Genomic DNA, 18,189 nt, shown 5'->3' with positions numbered 1-18,189 from the left:
CTGAGTCGAAACTACTGTTTCTGTTTTTAAAGACAGAGGTTCTACAACCACCCGAGTGAGCCTCTCTCACGACTTCGCGACCCCCAGGGTCATTTTCCTGACACCTCACAGCCGCCTGCATGCCCCCTGCCCCCCCAACCCTGGGCTTTGCTCGAATCTAAGCCTGCTTCCTCTTTGGTCCTCTACAGAGAGCCAAGGCGCCTGCTGGGTGTTTCTGTTCCGTTATTAATATGACAGGGTCACTAGGAGTCTTCAGTTTGCCACGCCTACTTTGGAAACCTACAAAGCTGGGTTTGGCTGTCACTGTGTGGTCCTGTGCCTGTGGCCTGGCTGTTCAAACACACACTGGAATCAGGGGGATGCCACCAAAGTCCCAGAGTTTCCTGAGTCTGGGCATGACCCGACAGATGGTCTCCGTGACTTCAAGAGAAAAAGTGGAGAGGCGGTAACCGAGGTCAGAGATAAAGGGAGTCACACGGAGCAGGCAGGCTGCACCCAGGCGCTCCTCGTGAATGGAATGCCACATCCTGGGGGGCTCTTCCTGGCGGGTGTGGCTTCCCTGTGGGGGTTCTTCCCTCTCTGGGGCACTGAGAAAGCTGAGGCAGCACATGGGATGGTTCTATGTGATCAAGACACTATGAGGCACGACTTGGGGTGAGCACGGGGTGACCTGTAGAGTCACGCCTGGGGGCGGCCTTACAGCCCCAGGAGCACCCCCACAACGAGAAAGGCCCCTGGAGGACAGCCCCGCCGAACAGCAGCCGCAGAGGCGGGCAGGGAGCCCCTCCTGCGGATGGACAACGTCTCCCGAGCTCATCCTCTGTGCCAGGCACAAAGCGTTGTCTCTTCCTGTCTTATAAAAGCGGCCCTCGCTATTATCTCCATTTTGCAGATGAGGAAACTGAGGTCCGGGGAGGTTCCGTAACTTGCTGAAGGCTTAAGCGCCTGAACCAGAACTCCATTTGTTTCCCCCGACCCCCAACACCCCCAGAACCCAAATTCTTAACCAGTCCGTTTTACGACCTCGCCTCCCCGCGTCTCAACCTCCAGGCATAAGCCCTATTTTTGAATCTCTCCCACCAGAAGAGACAGGACTCATTTTCCACCCCGGGGACCTGATATGGTTTGGAGGCATGCAGATGATGGGTAGAACCCAGCCTCCGGCCCGGGGAAGGGTGTGGTTCTGGAAAAGAGTGTTACTCTTGTGTTTACTCAAAGATAGTCATTAAGTCACCGTGAAAACATCTTTCTGCAGACTAAACAACCCCACTGCTTTTTAAAAAAGCTTTCCTCACAGGAGCTATTTCTTTTTCTTTCTTTCTTTTTTTTTTTTTTTTTTGGTACCGTCTTTCTATATTTACTGGTTTTCCCCCAGGAATTCTTCTGCCCTCCCATTCTCTATTTTAATCAATCCTGTAATAAGATTCTGATCTATGCCACAGAAAAGACATGGTCATTTTCATAGTTTTCATCTCTGGCCTTAACAAATGAATAAAAGGCCAGCATGGATGGTAATCACTACTTGTGGTCCACTCTGACCCTCAGGCATTTTTTTTTTTTGGGGGGGCCACCCCTGCGGCTGGCCATTCTTCCATTTACTGTTCGTTTCTGATACTGTTGAACTTCACCGTGTATTTGAGGGACTAGTCCTTAGTTTCATGCAGCCCCGAAATGCTTCCAACACACATTTGACTCAGGCTGATTTGCTTCTGCCTTCTAAGAGAATGCTTTAAAAGGAGCCCAGTGCTCAGAGACAAACTTTGACGACTGTCAACGATAAAATTCTCTCTCCCTGCAGGAGCCTCCTATCCCTCTCTGGCACAGGTTTTAGCCGCATTTGAGCAACGTCAGTCAAACCCAAGGATTCTGAGATACCGTCCCTGGTGCCTCAGTGTCCCAGCCCAGAGGTTTGCCAGCCCCGAGGGGGGGGGGGCACTTACTTCGAGGTTCCCGGGGTCCATCCACTGTGATTTTGATGGCTCTGTGGTACGTGGCAACTTGTGGTGGGTTCGTGAAGACCGTGATTGTCAAAGTGAAGCTTTTCCCTGTTGGAACACAAAAGAGAACACACAAAACAATGAGGTGATGGCCTGGATATATCTGCTGGGTAGTTGACCATTAATTTATGCTTTCCAGCCATCAAACTGGAAAGGTGGTACTTCTTGGGCACAAGTTGGTGGTTTTTCCAACACTCCCTTGAGTTTGGCTTTGCTTAAATTCCAGAATGCACACCTTTGGTATTTGTGTAAGATGTTAACACTTCGCATAGTTACACGGCTTCCGTTTAATCATCAATAAAACAACACAGGATCAAGAGAGATTCAGCTTTGTTTTCTTTCAAGCCAAGACTCCAGGGAACATGGGATCGGATTGGCTGCTATCCACTCCCCCAGAGCTGGTCCCCAAGGAGTGAAAGAAACTGTATCCATCTTTCCTTTTTTTTTTTTTTTCCCCAATATATGAAGTTTATTGTCAAATTGGTTTTCATACAACACCCAGGGCTTCATCTTTCCTTTTTAACATTGCTTGCCCCTTCAAGGTTTGGGAAAGACAGAATACCTGAGTTTGGGAATAGGCTAAATTCAAATTATTCTCTCTGTATTTCAAAGACACTAATTGCTGGTGGACTTTAAATATTATTATTATTTAAAAATTTTTCTTAACGTTTATTCATTTTTTTTTTTTTTTGAGTGAGACGCGGGGCTCGAACTCACAAACCGTGAGATCGTGACCTGAGCCGAAGTCAGACGCTTAACTGACTGAGCCACCCAGGCACCCCTAAATATTATTTTTAAATGCTAGATGCTATTACAGGTACTCATGGGATTGGCCAGACAAAATTTACAGTCAACAAACTGACTTCACAATATGTAACTGACAGACTGAGGTTCAATAAGGACTAGAGACATATACACGCACGGGATCTCCACCCAAACACTTCACATACATGCATGGGACGCAAGCACCTTTTTATAACATATGTCTACCGCCATGGTTTTAGTAACTTTTAAAAACTATTTTAAAATATATATATAATTCAGACTACAGTGACCAACGTATAAATACATAAATAACTAACAGAACAGAAATATACCAACAATTAATATTAATAATATAGGTATTAATATGCACATATATTGATCATTGAAAACATTTTTTGGCTAGGTGGTTCAAAGGACGAACTCTTGGTTTGAACTTGGGCTAGCTGACCTTTGGCAAGGCCCCAGACCCCTCTGTGCCTCAGTGCCCTTACCTGGAAAATGGGTACATATAACATTTTCTACCTTATAGGGTTTGGAGGAGGTTAAATGAGTTCATAGGAGTAAAATCATTAAAATGGTATCTGGAGCATGATATTTGAAGGTGTGCGTGTGCGCACGCGCGCGTGTGTGTGTGTGTGTGTGTGTGCGTGTGTGTGTGTGTTGTGCTCGCTTTTATTATTTTCCTTTTCTGTTTCTCAGAGTTCCCCAACAGGATCCTAAGGTTTGACTAAGCATGATATTTGGACCACCCACATCACTGCAGTGGGTCTCTATTTAACAGTTTCTCCTCTTAGTCATGTACCATGAAATGAAACCTAGAAGAAATGAAAGGCCCACCCATCCCCTTATCTGTTCCCAACCCACGTAAGACTCAAATTGTCTTCCTCCCCCAAGTTAGAAAGAACAGAGTATCTTCAACTGTCATGCATGTTTTCACACCAAGGAAAGCTACAAAAAAGCTCAATAAAAACACAGGTGACCCTTGAACAACACAGGTGTTAGGGGCAGCGACCTCTGCCCTGTTGAAAATCCATGTATAACCTTTGACTCCCCAAAAACTACCAATAGCCTACTGCCTATCTGAAGACTCACCGATAATGTAAACAGTCTATTATCACGAATTTTGTATTTCAGGTATATTATACACTGTGTTCTTATCATAAAGGAAGCTAGAGAAGAGGAAATATTATTATTATTCTTCTTATTAATGTTTGTTTATTTTTGAGAGGGAGAGAGAACACAGGGGAGCGGGGAGGGGCGGAGAGAGGGGGGAACAGAGGATCTGAAGCGGGCTCCGTGCTGACAGCAGAGAGCTTGATGTGGGGCTCGAACCCACGAACCGTGAGATCATGACCTGAGCTGAAGTCAGACGCTTAACCGACTAGGCCACCCCCGTGCCCCGAAAAGAAAATATTAAGAAAATTGTAAGGAAGAGAAAATATGTTTACAGTCCTGTACTGTATTTATCAAAAAAATCTGCATGTACATGAACCTGCATGGTTCAACCCATGTTGTCCGAGGGTCTACTGCGTAATCTTTGGCCACAGCAAGCCAGTGATTCTTTTTTTTTTTTTTAATTTTTTTTTCAACATTTATTTATTTTTGGGACAGAGAGAGACAGAGCATGAACGGGGGAGGGGCAGAGAGAGAGGGAGACACAGAATCGGAAACAGGCTCCAGGCTCTGAGCCATCAGCCCAGAGCCCGACGCGGGGCTCGAACTCATGGACCGCGAGATCGTGACCTGGCTGAAGTCGGACGCTTAACCGACTGCGCCACCCAGGTGCCCCATCAAGCCAGTGATTCTTAATCATGAAAAGTCCCCAGTGAACAATCCCCAAGGATCTGCATTCTGTCTACAGTGAAGCCTGTGATAAGAGGAACAATGACAAGTAACCACTGGATGCTGAAACCGGCTTCGTCCGGCCTGGCTTTGCAACCACAGTCATGGCTGACAGGCCAGGCTGCTCTCTAGGGAGGGGTGCTGAGGGGCCTAGAGCACTGGAGGAGCCCAGGAGGCCCGGCCCACAAATTTATCTTCCCATCAGCTGCTCTTCTCTCCTGGAACCCAGAGAGGATCCCTTTTGGGCTTTAGGGATTTGCCATCTTTAGGACATCGTTGAAATGTGGCCAGGCGATACCCCAGATCACTTCTCCCCTTGGCATCTCGCTGAGGTAGGGGCGCGTGCAGGAGGGGCTGCTGGTCAGGCCTGGCGAGGAGGGCACGGCGATGTGGAGGCAGCACCCAGTTCAACTGCCCATCTTGGTCAATGGAGCAAAGGCAACTGTGGCCCAGGTGGCCCGTCCACGTGGTCTTCTGAGCCCTACGGCCATCCACCTTTTGTCAAGAACCCACAAAGTGGGGAGGCGCCTGGGTGGCTCAATCGGTTAAGCGCCTGACTTCAGTTCAGGTCTTGATCTCCCGGTCCATGAGTTCGAGCCCCACGTCGGGCTCTGTGCTGACAGCTCAGAGCCTGGAGCCTGCTTCGAGTTCTGTGTCCCCTCTCTCTCTGCCCCTCCCCTGCTCATACTCTGTCTCTCTCAAAAATAAATAAACATTAAAAAAAAAAAAAGACCCTACAAGAGGTATGGACCGTATTAAGACTGGATCCCACACTAGCTATTAGGACCTTCTCCCCGATGAGCCCCCCAGTCCCCCCGCATTATTTCTTGCTCACTCTTCTCTCCCCCAGCTGGACTCACGACCACGGGATTTCCACTCTGGGGTCTGTCTTCCTCCAGCCCCCTGGCCAGCCTGTCAAGGCTTCCTTGCTTTGCCCATCCCGCCCCCCACCCCCTGCCCCGCTTCTATGTTCCTGGCTTCAAAGTCGGGCTCGTGTTGCAGGCAGCCTCCCCACATCTGCCTCCGAAAGCGGTCTTCGACTTTGATGGGGACTGAACGGGTTTGTGGCTGTGAGAGCCCAAGGACAGGGATGGTGGTCCAAGACCACCGTGCCTTTCTCAGAGGAAAGTGGCAAAGGATGAGGTGGCAGCAGGTGGCTTCAGGGTAGAGGGGGATTCAAATGGATTAAAAAAAAAAAAAAAGACCTTGAGGACACAAGCAGTGAGTAATGACATGGCCCCGGGGACCCAGCAGGTCTGGGCGCATGAGGGGCCGGGCTGCTCTTCCTTCCAGAGGCTTAGATACGAGTTCATGTAACAAACGATGTGACCTCTCTGGATCTCAGTCTCCTGATCTGCAAAACAGGGAGCCCGGGGGTCATGGGATACCCACAAGGTCACTTTCAACTCACGGTATCTTCTGAGGACGCAGCCCTCCCGGCGCCCATGTTCACGTGCGTGTGTGTGCCTACATATAGCTGTGCCCCCGTGCGCCTCCCCCATCGCCTGTAGCGTCAGCATTTCAGAGTCTGTGAAAATACTGTATTACTTTTCTAGAGCTGCTGTTAACAAATTTCCACAAACCGACGGTGTGGCGGTGGGGGGGGGGGGGGGGCTTAAAACAACTGAAATTTATTGTCTCATAGTTCTAGAGGCCAGAAATCCAATATCAAGGTGTCGGCAGGGCCGTGCTCTCTCTGAAGGCTCTGGGGCAGAATCCTTCCTTCCTTGTCCCTGCTTCTGGTGCTTGCAGGCAAGCCTGGGCTTTCCTTGGTGTCCAAGTTCATCATTCAGCTTCTGCCTCTGCTGTCACATGGCCTTTGTTCCCGTGTGGCTTCTGTCTCCAAATGCACTTCTCCTTATAAGGACACCAGTCATTGGAGTTAGGGCCCACCCTCGCCCGAGACGTCCTCACCTTACTTGATTACATCTGCAAAACCCCTATATCTAAGTAAGGTTGCCTTCTGAGGTTCCCCGTGAACATGAGTTTTTAGGGAACATTATACAAGCTAGTTCAAACACCGAATGTCGTCAGAGTTCCGGTCTTGACATTATGACTAACAAGTTCTCTACAGGCACCTGTATATTTTACCCTCTGAAATGGTCCCACTCCCTTGGTAGCCCTAGTGAATCATCCTATCCCTTTTTTTTAATGTTTATTCATTTTGGAGGGCGGCGGGGGTGGGGTGGGGACGGGGAACACACGTGCCTACGAGTGGGGGAGGGGTAGAGAGAGAGGGAGAGAGAATCCCAAGCAGGCTCCGCACTGTCAGCGCAGAGCCTGATGTGGGGCTTGATGTCACGAACGGTGAGATCACCACCTGAGCTGAAATCAAGAAGTTGGACGCTCAACCGGCTTAGCCCCCCAGGTGCCCCATACGATCATCCTAATCTTGATTTCCTAAATGACGACAAAGAATTAGTTTTTATAATATTGGCATTTTCAGATTTGTGTAGAACTTGCAACCTTTCACGCATTTTCCTCTACACTATTGCATTGGGTCCTCGGAATGGTCTCATGAAGTAAACAAGAGAGATTTTATTGTCCCTCGCCAACAGGTAGCAAAGCGAAGGCTCGGGGAAATTCCGTAACTTGCCCCAAGTCACACAGCCTGTATACACCGCAGAACCCAGATCTCTCAGCTTTACACCCACTGTTCTTCACGTTGTCGTCAGGAAATCCCAAAACCCGATTTGCAAACTCAGTGACAGCAGCACTGGGGATCCAGACTCCTGGCATACTTCCCATGCTCCACCATTGCCCCAGAAAGCGAATGTAGGGGCGCCTGGGTGGCGCAGTCGGTTAAGCGTCCGACTTCAGCCAGGTCACGATCTCGCGGTCCGTGAGTTCGAGCCCCGCGTCGGGCTCTGGGCTGATGGCTCGGAGCCTGGAGCCTGTTTCCGATTCTGTGTCTCCCTCTCTCTCTGCACCTCCCCCGTTCATGCTCTGTCTCTCTCTGTCCCAAAAATGAATAAACGTTGAAAAAAAAAATTTTTAAAAAGAAAGCGAATGTGGCCCCCGTGACTTCACTATACCCACACTGTGCTCGACAGCTAACCGTGAGCCTGGGTGAGAGTTCAGAAGCAGCTTCTTACGGGGCTGAATTTGGGCTCCTGGCAGCCGAGCATTTAATGCCACCCCCCCCCCCCCCCCCCGACACACACCGGGCAACCACAGACTGGCCTGCTTAATCAGGAATGAAATCCAACCAAGGTGAATACTTGTGAAATTGTTGCCCATAATTCTAACTCTATCATTTTATTTACACCCATCGTTTTATGTGCAGTCACAAGAAATGTGACTGACTGTCCAGCAAGAGCCACGAGCTGGGGCGTTCTGGCCCCAGGAACGTGCTGTTCACGACGGTGGGGATATTCCGCTTGGTCCCCTCACAATGGGCTCTTGTTTACGCCTTTGAGCACCAGGACATCTGCTCATGACCTCATAGACGGAGGTAATGAGTGATGACACTTTGTTCGCAGGCGTGTGTGACATTTTTCCACTCTGGGAAAACTCTGCCTTCGACTTCCTTGTGTTCTTCCGATCAGACCTGGCACCGAGCTTGATCACTGGCGAGAGTCGGCCAGTGGGCACCCGTGACTGCCGTTCGGAGCCTCGGGACCCCCCACGCGCTGCCCTTCACCACCTCCCGGCCCTTCTTGGCCGGCACCTGCAGTGGTGGTAGCTGCCCCCCCCCCCGCACCCCCCCCCCCCCAAGAGCACACGCGCTGTTAGCCGAATTCCCTCATTACAATGACCTATGGGCCTGGTATTTGAAGTGCGTGGGTGTGGAGAGCGAAAGGGGCTGAAGTGTTTTTCTCAGCAGACTGTAGCCAGACTGGTAAGGCAGAGGAGAGCAAAGGAGAACGGACCGGCTAAATCACCACCATCCCCGAAAGCGGCTCTGCAGGATCGAGTGCGGGCCTGGGAGGACGGTGCTGCCGTAGAGAGAGCTGATTCATTCACTCGTGTGGCCCGGAGAGGCTCGAAGTTTCCCTGCATCCCTGGCTTTGGTGCCAGGAGACGAGCAGAGGCCTTGGCGCCCCGAGGTGCGCTGCTCTCGGCTCCCGAGGGGGCAAGCGGCAGGCTTGCAGGCGTCCCGTGTGGGGGTCCCCGGTGGAGCGAGTGCCCAAGGGGCGCACAGAGACCTTCCTTCTCCAGCTCACAGGGACCTAACTCAAACGGCAGCCTCAGCTCTGGCCAGTGGTCGGGTTCCAGGAGGAACCCGTTTAGAAGCGCAAACGCCGAATGAGGAGGCAGGAGCTACACGACAGGGGACAGAAGGGTCGCCTTATGCTCAAAAGCTGCAGGGGCGCCTGGGTGGCGCAGTCGGTTGGGCATCCGACTTCAGCCAGGTCACGATCTCGCGGTCCGTGAGTTCGAGCCCCGCGTCGGGCTCTGGGCTGATGGCTCAGAGCCTGGAGCCTGTTTCCGATTCTGTGTCTCCCTCTCTCTCTGCCCCTCCCCCGTTCATGCTCTGTCTCTCTCTGTCCCCCAAAAAGTGAATAAACATTGAAAAAAAAAATTTAAAAGCTGCAAAAGATAAGGCACTGAGTATATAATCTGGTGGACGAGGGCACACACAGAGTGTGGGCCCTGAAGCCAGAAATGCCCGTTTCCGTATCTCTGCCACATGCTTGACCACACGCCTGACCTTGAGCAAGTCACTTAACCTCTCTGGGGCCTCAGCTTTGTCATCCGTGAAACGGGGGCGACACCAGTCTTTCCATCTCATCGTCTCATTATGCAAGTTCAATGAAGTAACGAATCAGCACATACTAGTTTAATTATCGTTAAAGACGTGAGCAAGGTGACTCCACGAAGACGGAGGTGTGGGCGATCCGGGGAGGAGGAGCTGGTGACGAGGCACGTCGAGGTCTGATGGGGGAGGTGGGTGCCGGGCAGGGGGCACCCTTGAAGCTCCACCTGTTTTCCCTAGGAGTCCCAGCAAACAGAGGCAGAGCACAGAGGGCAGCAGACAGGACAGCGGCCCGAGCCCCGCGGACACGTCAGGAAAACTGCACGTTCAACTGGAATGTCAAGTTCACTCCTGCCCCGCCAGCTGGCGGTCTTTGTGAGGCACAACTGTGGCTGGCTGATCCGCCTTACAAACCAGCTGGGCCAAATGCTCCCCGGCGACCATGTGTCGCCCCCCTCGAGGCCAGAGTGTGCATCTGAGTGCCAGGACAAAACACTAACTGCTTTATTTAGTCGGGAAGAAGGTCACGGGTGAGTCTTCCCCGACGCTTTCAGGCGGCCCCACGTTTCCAGGCCTCGGGCTGCTGACCTCTGACAGCCACCTGTGGTCTAATAGAGCCGCAGCTGGACGCTGCAGTTCCTTGTGGCCCCAGCACAGACTCCGATTCCTCACCGCATCTGAGAAGTAGTCAAACCTCAGGACTGCTCCCCAAGGGGCCGAGGGCGGGGAGGGGAAGACAGGGCGTAAAGGCCGCTCGAAATCGTTCCTCGCCCACGAGCGGAATAGCAGACGCAGAAGCTGGGGCCCTGTCACATCACAGCAGTGTCCTCCTATGCCAACGGTGTCAGGGGCAGCTCTCTCAGTCCTGTCCCGTTGTGACTGTCCCTCCCTGGGTTTGGTTCGTGGGTATAGCCCATCTGCCTGCATTGGCTCCTCGGCCGCTGGGCTGTGTTTCTGTCACTCTCCTTGGGGTAGGTTTGGACCTGAGACTCATCTTCTCCTTTTTGGGCAGTTTCGCTGGGATGTGAAACTTGCCCTTTGTCACGCAAGGGAAGGCTGTCCGCACAGAGGGCCGTCGGCCGTGGGGGCCGGAAGGGGCAGGGGGCTGTGGGGACACACCGTCATGACATCTTTCACTTGCGTGGGCATCTCTGCGGGAAAACCGGCTGTGCTCACGAACTTTAAACACTTAAGAGCACAAGTAAAGAACAGTCAAACGAAGGAAAAAAAATGCAGCTTTAGAAAAGCAAGAAAAGCCCGTGAAGGCTCAGGTTTTGCTCTTTGCAAATTCTGGAAATCCCAGCAGATTCTGAAATGTTGCAGGAAGAGTTCTCCTTTCACTGTAGAGATTGTGCCGGGTCTACTTTTCATCAAGGATAACTAAGTATTAAAATTAATGCACCCTCAGATTCCAGGGGAAATCTGAACTGGGGGTATTTTTCACAAAGCACTTTTTTTTTTTTTTTTTTTTGAGAGAGAGCGAGCGAGCGAGTGGGGGAAGTGGGGCAGAGAGAGAGGGAAAGAGAGTATCCCAAGCAGGTTCCACACCCTGCCGGATGCGGGGTTCCATCTCATGACCACGTGATCATGACCTGAACCAAAATCAAGAGTCTAATGCTCAACCGACTTGGCCACCCAGGTGCCACACATTAAGCATTTTTAGAAGATGCTTATTTATTTATTTTAAGAGAGAGAGAGAGAGAGCGAGCATGCATGCAAGTTGGGGGAGAGAGAGAGAGAGAGAGAGAGAGAGAATCCCAAGCAGGCTCTCCGCCCATCCCAGTGTGGGGCTCGATCTCACAAACCATGAAATCATGACCTGAGCCATAATCAACAGTCAGACGCTCAACCAGCTGAGCCACCCAGGCGCCCCCTACACACAAAGCATTTTTAATTTCCATTTCTTACTTTTTCCACTGGAACAGCCGAACAGCCAGAGTTCATGCTTTTGCTCTCATCCATTTCCTCATCTAAACACCACTATTTTTGACAGGGGAGCTGTCAAATGATTTACATGAGGATTTCTGGATAGGGTACAAATCCTTCAAGTCGCACAGAATTTCAGAATTTCCTACTTTCTCTAAATTGAACTGAAATGAAGATGTCTGTGTGTATCCCCATGCAGGCAAAGGGCCCTGTGTGTTTGCAGATGTGTTGATCTAAGGTAAGGGTACCTGCATCCACATGGGCAGAATGCAGACGGGGGGCCCATGCTGCTGGCGCCCCCCCCCCCAAAGTCTCCTGACATGGACTTCGAACACAGAACTCAGTTTTCCATAAAAAACAGCATTTGGGGCGGGGGGGTAGGGAGTGACAGATTGTTTGAAAAAAAGCATTGTTTTACGTACAGAAACGTGCAGAGCATTTTCTCTGGAAATCTCCTCTGGAAGTCGAGGACAGGGGCAGCATTTTATTCATCTTTGTGTCTTGTTCCGAGGCAATAAAAAAAGGTTTGATCACTGGATCAGTGAATTATCCCATAAACTTTCAATCTGACAGCCGGTTCTTTATGGCGTCCGATTTCACTTTGAAGGCGTGGCTTTCCTTTTTCGTGGCACCGGTGTGAGCTCGGCCTGACCAGGGGCATGGATGGGCAAGCCTTCTTCTTCCTGGAGAATATTTACCCAACCCCAAGGCGCCACGACACTCATGTGACTTTGCATTCCTTTCCCCGGATTTCACGGTCCCTCCACGATCTTCCCTTTTCTTTTGGTGTCACGGTTCCTGGGCATCTTGGTGGAGGAATCAAGTTTTAATCCTTTTAGCCCAAACACTTCCAAGACCCTGAACTGCGGCCGGGGGAGCCCTCTGGTTGGTGACCCAAGTCCCCCAGGGGAAATCGAGCCAGAGGCTTACATAGTGGGCAGGTGATCAAAGTAGCCTCGTCCTAGCCCTGACTCTGATAGTGCGATGGCCGGCTGCCTCAAGGATACAGCCCAACCCCTCACGATGCTTCAGCAGAGACCCAGGAGTGGACATTTAGAAGGGAAGGCAGCGCTGGGGTCCTCCATTCTGCCTCCAGCCTTTCAGACCCCACAGCGGCTGCTTCCGGGAAGGCAGGTGGTGTGGCGGCTGAAAGAAGGGAGAAGCTCCAGGCAGGACTGGGGGTGTGGCAGGCAGGGCCCGGCAGGAGCGGACTCTGGGGACAACGACATTCACCAAATAGGATATCTACAAACTGGGTATGCACACGTCCGAGGCTGCCTGCGGGCAGAAATGGCGGTTTGCGGTCTCGAAGGCCCCAAGCCTCCTTTCCCTTTCTACATCGGCAAGCTGCCTATCTTTCTGCACTTTGTATCTGCTGATGTCAAGTCCCTGCCTAAAAGCATGTGGGCGGTTCTCCCTTTCCCTGGGACCAGGCCCAAGTCCCAGTGTGGATGGAGGTCCAGGCCTTGAGCCGCTCTCTGGGTCTCATCCTCCTCCAAAGCCCTCCCCAGATGGCCACTGGAGCATCTTCTGGCTCCTCCACGGGCAGGCGTTCTTCCCCGCCCTGTTTTCTCTGCCCGGACACTCTTCTTGGTGCCTTCACCTGACATCCTGAAATGTCTCAACGGAGACGGCAGTTTGTCCAGGAAGACAAACTTCACTAGGTTCTGCGCGACTGCTCATCTGCTTGACTGCTGGCCCCTCGCTAGCTCCCAAAGGCTGTGGCTTCTCTTTGGCTGATCTTTGTATCTCCAGTGGGGACCCAGTGCCTGGAACACAGTAGGTGCACAATGCATATCCGATGAATGGATGAATGGATGAATGAGGGAATGAACGAAGTGCCCTCATCAAAGGACCTCCGGGCGTGGGGGCGAAGTCTCAGAAAAAAGCAACGGACCCTCTACTTCCCGCACTGGAAATGTCCGAAGCCTGTGCGAGACTTACCAGTTAAAACCGAGAACACCAGGTCCACCCCATGTCAAAAAATCCAGCCAATGTCTGGAACGATTATACTACTGTTATTGTATTTACTTATGAATGTTTGTGAAACTCCCGCTGTGTCTCAGGCACTCTCGTTTTATGAGGTTCTTAGCAGGATAAAGGAATTCCTCGCATCCAGAAGCAAGAGTGGAAAACAGCCTCCTTCCTAAGTGTCTGATGCAGGGACTCACGTGCTGACCTGCTCTCTCCGTGCTTCTCACGGCAGAGGGAAGGACACGCCCGGGGAAGCGGGATCTCTTCTTCCTGAGTCCTGCCACACCCACATCATCTTGTTCCCATCATCCGGACACCCTTCGAGGCGTGCGTGAGAGGCACAGCCACGCCCACTGTACAGATGGGGAGACTGAGGCCAGCATATCTTAGCGAGCCCCGCAGGCCTCGGACCATGCCGCGCTACCTCCCGTGGACCCACAGAATCACGGCGAACAGACGTGTGGGTTCTAGGTTGCCCCTGTAAATCAGAGGCACACTGACTGGGAAGCAATGGCTTCGGTGTAACGCAGAGCCCGTGTAATGCAGAACGTGAGGCGACAGTATGTAGTAAGATACTTTGCCAAGCAATAGCCAGATTAATTAATTCTCCATTTATGGATGGCCAAAAGAAAGTGCACGAACGTTCGCTTGCAGTTTCTAAAAATGCTGTGATACAACCTTAAAATGGCTCCCAGCGGAACAGCCAGCATGTCCTTCAGTACGGTCCAAGTCCAAGGCAAGCCGCCGTGGTACTACTATAAAACTCCCCAAACTTGGGTGGAGTCAGCAATTACCGTGCAGGAAGAATGTGACGCTCCTGGGTGCCAGCCGGTGGAGCCCAGCGACAGGACAAAGGGATTATTCTGCTTCATCGTGAAAATGCAGTGTTTATTGTTAAAATGCGGTGGGGAATTAAAGGGGCATGTATGAATCCTAAATATTTGCATGCCATTAATGTTTGCACAAAAGACTTGGAATGGCTAAGTTGGGAGAACGTCTTTTCCCATGAAAAACGTGCCTCAAATTACAGCGCATATTTAATTCCGCCTCCGCCACCGCTCCTCTGAGATCTCAGGGCCCGCTGCGTATAACTCTTTCGCGACCCGAGACCTCCACGCGGCCGGCGAGCAAGGGGAAGGGTTGATGTCCCTCCTGGAAAACTCGTCCACGTGGATAAACAAAACAGCAGGTCCCCGTGGCTGTCGTTTGCTACGAGCTCACAGAGTTTCCATCATCTGCTCTGCAGAGTTCCTGTCACTGAAGCACATCTACCATGCGAGGCAGTGACTCCTGTCATGGGTCCCTTGTGTCAGGACATCCTCCCTGCACCCACCCCCGCTCCCAAGGACAGAGCCAGAATCAGGCTCAGAAAGGTCAAGTGACTTGCCCACGGATGCACAGCTCCGTGCCAGCGTTCTGCACCCGGGGCGATCCCCTCCCCTCCCACCCCCGCCCCCAGTGGCACTTGGTGACACGTGCAAACATTTGTGGCTGTCACAGTTGGGAAGGGAGCTGCTACCGGCTACTGGGGCGAGGCCAGGGATACTGCTAACCATCCGACAACACACAGGGCAGCCGCACAATAATGAAAACTCAGCCCTAGATGTTGATAGTATTGAGGGTGAGACACCTTCCTCAGCCGAGAATCCAGAAAAGTCCGTGCACTAACCACGAGGCTGTACTTCCCGAAGAGTCCGGGATCCGTCACTCGCCGGAAGACGTTTAATGAGACTCCGCTCTGTGCCAGGCACTGAGGATACCACACGGTGCTTTTCTAGAGCAGGCTCAGATCTTTTAGGTTTTTGAAAATTCTTGGGGGTCCACCTCTTGGGAGCCCCAGGCACATCCTCCCGTCTTTTTCGTGGTGCTTGGGTCTCAGTTACCCCCGCAGTGTCCCCGTGCATGCCACAGCTGTTCTTGAGCTCTTTCCCCGGCGACCTTCACTCCAAGCACATGGGCTCGGCACGGCCCCCAGCGCAGATGCTGCCCGTGAACTCCCATTTCGGTAGCCAGCTATCTCTAATTATTTGACATGCCACAGATCTCCACGCTGAATCTGGGGGATGGTTGCTTAACTGGGGGGAGCCTAAAGGGGAGCGTCCGTGGGGCAGGAAAGGTAAGAGTGGGGGTTTCCACGCAGGGCTAAAGCAAGCCAACGGAAACCAGGGAAAGCACTCCCAGCAAAATTTCTTTGAGAAATTCAGCCTGCAGCCGACGCGACCTTGATGCAGTTAAGAACCCCTTCAGATGTTTTTCAAATCATCTTTCCCTGAATCTCAGGATGGGAAACAAGTGAGAGCAGAACTAATGATGGGGCAGGTGGGAGAAAGTTCTGGAAGAGACCCACCTGTCTGTCTGTGGTACCTGGGAACCCAGGGCCATCTCAGAGACGGCCAGCAGATTGGGCCCCTTCTCTGCTGCTTTACGTGTCTCCTCCGTTTGTTCGTTTGTTTGTTTGTTTTTCTTTCCCAAGGTGTGCAGACCAAGCCCTTTCTGGTGTCTGTCAGTGATGCATGCCAGGACTTTGCTTTCAGCACTTTTTAGTTCAAGGGGACACTGGCCGTTCACACCGATTCATGTTCCCAGAGTGGTGGATCTGTGGTCCCGGACTGCAGCACTGTGCGGGTGGGGGTGCTGAGCACTGAGAAGCCAGCAGGGTACTTTCACTGTTTCCCAGTCCCTACACCCGTGGGACACTCCTGAGGGACCGGCTGCAGTATGGGGACTCTTCCAGGAAGAGCTTCTCCTGCCATGTGGCCCCACACGCAGCCACTCCTGGCCTCCACACGTCCCCCTGCTGCCCGGGGACGTTCATGTTCGGAGATGGGGCCGATGTATGCATCTAGAACACCTGTAGGTTTTCATTTTTAAAATAAGACTTTACTATTCAGTGATGTTTCCTGATTTTATTTTTTTTATTCTCTGTGAGCTTTTGAATGTAAGTTTGTCATGTATTTTGGGGAGAGGCAGAAAGTGTTGGGGGTAGGGGGGTAAGGGAGACATTTTGCCACTTCTCGTGAATGAGTGTGATGCTGGACGAGCGTTCTCGGTCTCAGCACTACTGACGTTTCAGACGCGTGACTCCATTGCCAGTGTGTGTGTGGGGGGGGGGTGGGGGATGGGGTGGTGGGTTAGCCTGTGCACCGCAGGGTGTGGGGCCCCATTCCTGGCTTCCACCCACTAGAGGTTACCAGCACATCCCCGTGCCAGTGGCGACAGCCAAAAATGTCTCCAGATGCTACCGAGTGTCCCACGGGGGTCAAAACCACCCCAGCTGGGAATGACTGAGTGAGCCCATCGTCAAAATGGATAAGCAGAAAGACGGATAAAATACTGACTGTGGCCTGCCCTGAGGTTTCCAAAGGCATGACGAAGACAGAGCACCTGGAAAGACCCAGCAGCGTAGGCACTGGAGATACACCACTCAAAGGGGCAGCCAGAGCCGTATCATGGCATGAGTTTAGATCGGCTTCTCATTAATTACAAATAAATAGGGCGCCTAGGTGGCTCAGGCGGCTAAGCATCCGACTTCGGCTCAGGTCATGATCTCACGGCTTGCAGGTTCAAGCCCCACGTCGGGCTCGGCGCTGACGGCTCAGAGCCTGGAGCCTGCCTCGGATTCTGTGTCTCCCTCTCTCTCTCTCTCTGCCCCTTCCCTGCTCACTCTCTGTCTCTCTCTCTCAAAAATAAATAAACATTAAAGAATCAAAAACATTAAAAGTAAATAGATACTGACTGTACTCCACACAATAGTTTCAAGTAGAATGAAGGAAAAACAACCGTAAAGACCCAAAACCAGTGCCTTGAGCGAGCTGGAATGTTTCCACCTCCCAACAGGCCCATCCCTCGTCGCCTCGTCTGCCGAGATCTGATAAGCACACAGATCACCAGCTGAGCTCAAACGCCCATACTCCTGTGCAGTGCCTTCGAGCGAGCCAAGGAAAGTCTCCTTTGTTTGCATAAGGTGACTCAGTTAGGGCCACACAGCACCCTGAGAATGCCCGCCAGCACTCCCATTAACCAGACCCAGGAGTTTCCTTGGGTCAGGAGGCTGCGGGAGGTGGAACAGTCTACGGCTGACGCCACCCACACATCCTTAATGACGGTCTGAAATCTCGAGGTAAAAGCAGGGATTCATCTCAGTTGAAAAATCAACAGGAAATTTACTTCCATCTTCTTTGAGAAGCACACAGTTTAAGTAGCTTCTAGACGCACGCTTCCACACCAAGGACATCGCAAGACACCCGTTCTGGCTCCAGCAGCTGAGAAAGGCCAAGAGCCTCTCCAAGAAGGATGTGGGGACCACTTCGTGACTTACGGGTCCTCGACCCCCGGAAACCCTCACTAGAGGAAGTTCTCCGACAACACGTGGAGCTCCTGCGTGGCATCTGTGCCCGACAGAGGCTGGGGACACGCTCGAGTCCCAGATGAGCGCGGGGCAAAGCGCGCGCCACGGGGAGCTCCGTTCGGAACACAGAGCGAACGTACCTCTGCCGAGCGAGGGACTCGCATCAGAACTGCTGTGGTGATGGGGGCCAGGCGTTGCCTGAAGTCCAACTAATGTGTGTATATGAAAATGTTTTTCTTTTTTTTGGTTTCTTTATTTTCGAGAGAGAGCGCAAGTGGGGAAGGGGCAGAAAGAGAGGGGACAGAAGATCTGAAGCAGGCTCTGCACCGTCAGCAGTGAGCCCGATGCAGGGCTCAACTCAAGAGCCGTGAGATCGTGACCTCCACCGACTGAGCCACCGACAGGTGCCCCTACAAAAATACAAATCTTGAAGAGCCGCGATATGTCCCCCACGCCCCGACAGTGGGTCGGCACATTTGGAAGTATCCACAGGCAACTCATTCAATCTACGCTGCTCACTTATTAATTTTTGGTAATCGCATCCTTTAGCATGCACGTAGTCCCAAAGATAATTTGGTCCAAGAAGGCTTTTCGGTGGGGCTACATGGGCACACGCACGCACACACACACACGCACTG

General features: G+C 52.0%; 1 protein-coding gene across 7 annotated transcripts in view; it reads right to left on the bottom strand.

The window, feature by feature from the left end:
- The window catches only part of RUNX1 (RUNX family transcription factor 1), a 260,177-nt gene that overhangs the window by 65,651 nt on the left and 176,337 nt on the right, over positions 1 to 18,189 (bottom strand). For all 7 annotated transcript variants that reach the window (XM_045501443.1, XM_045501444.1, XM_045501440.1 and 4 more), the window contains one exon: positions 1,941 to 2,045. In XM_045501443.1, coding sequence (XP_045357399.1) covers positions 1,941 to 2,045 — 105 coding nt within the window. The remainder of the gene's footprint in view (positions 1 to 1,940; positions 2,046 to 18,189) is intronic.

This window comes from Leopardus geoffroyi, chromosome C2 (genome assembly GCF_018350155.1).
Source record: "Leopardus geoffroyi isolate Oge1 chromosome C2, O.geoffroyi_Oge1_pat1.0, whole genome shotgun sequence".
Classification (NCBI taxonomy): domain Eukaryota; kingdom Metazoa; phylum Chordata; class Mammalia; order Carnivora; family Felidae; genus Leopardus; species Leopardus geoffroyi.
This window is presented reverse-complemented; position numbering and strand designations above follow the sequence as displayed.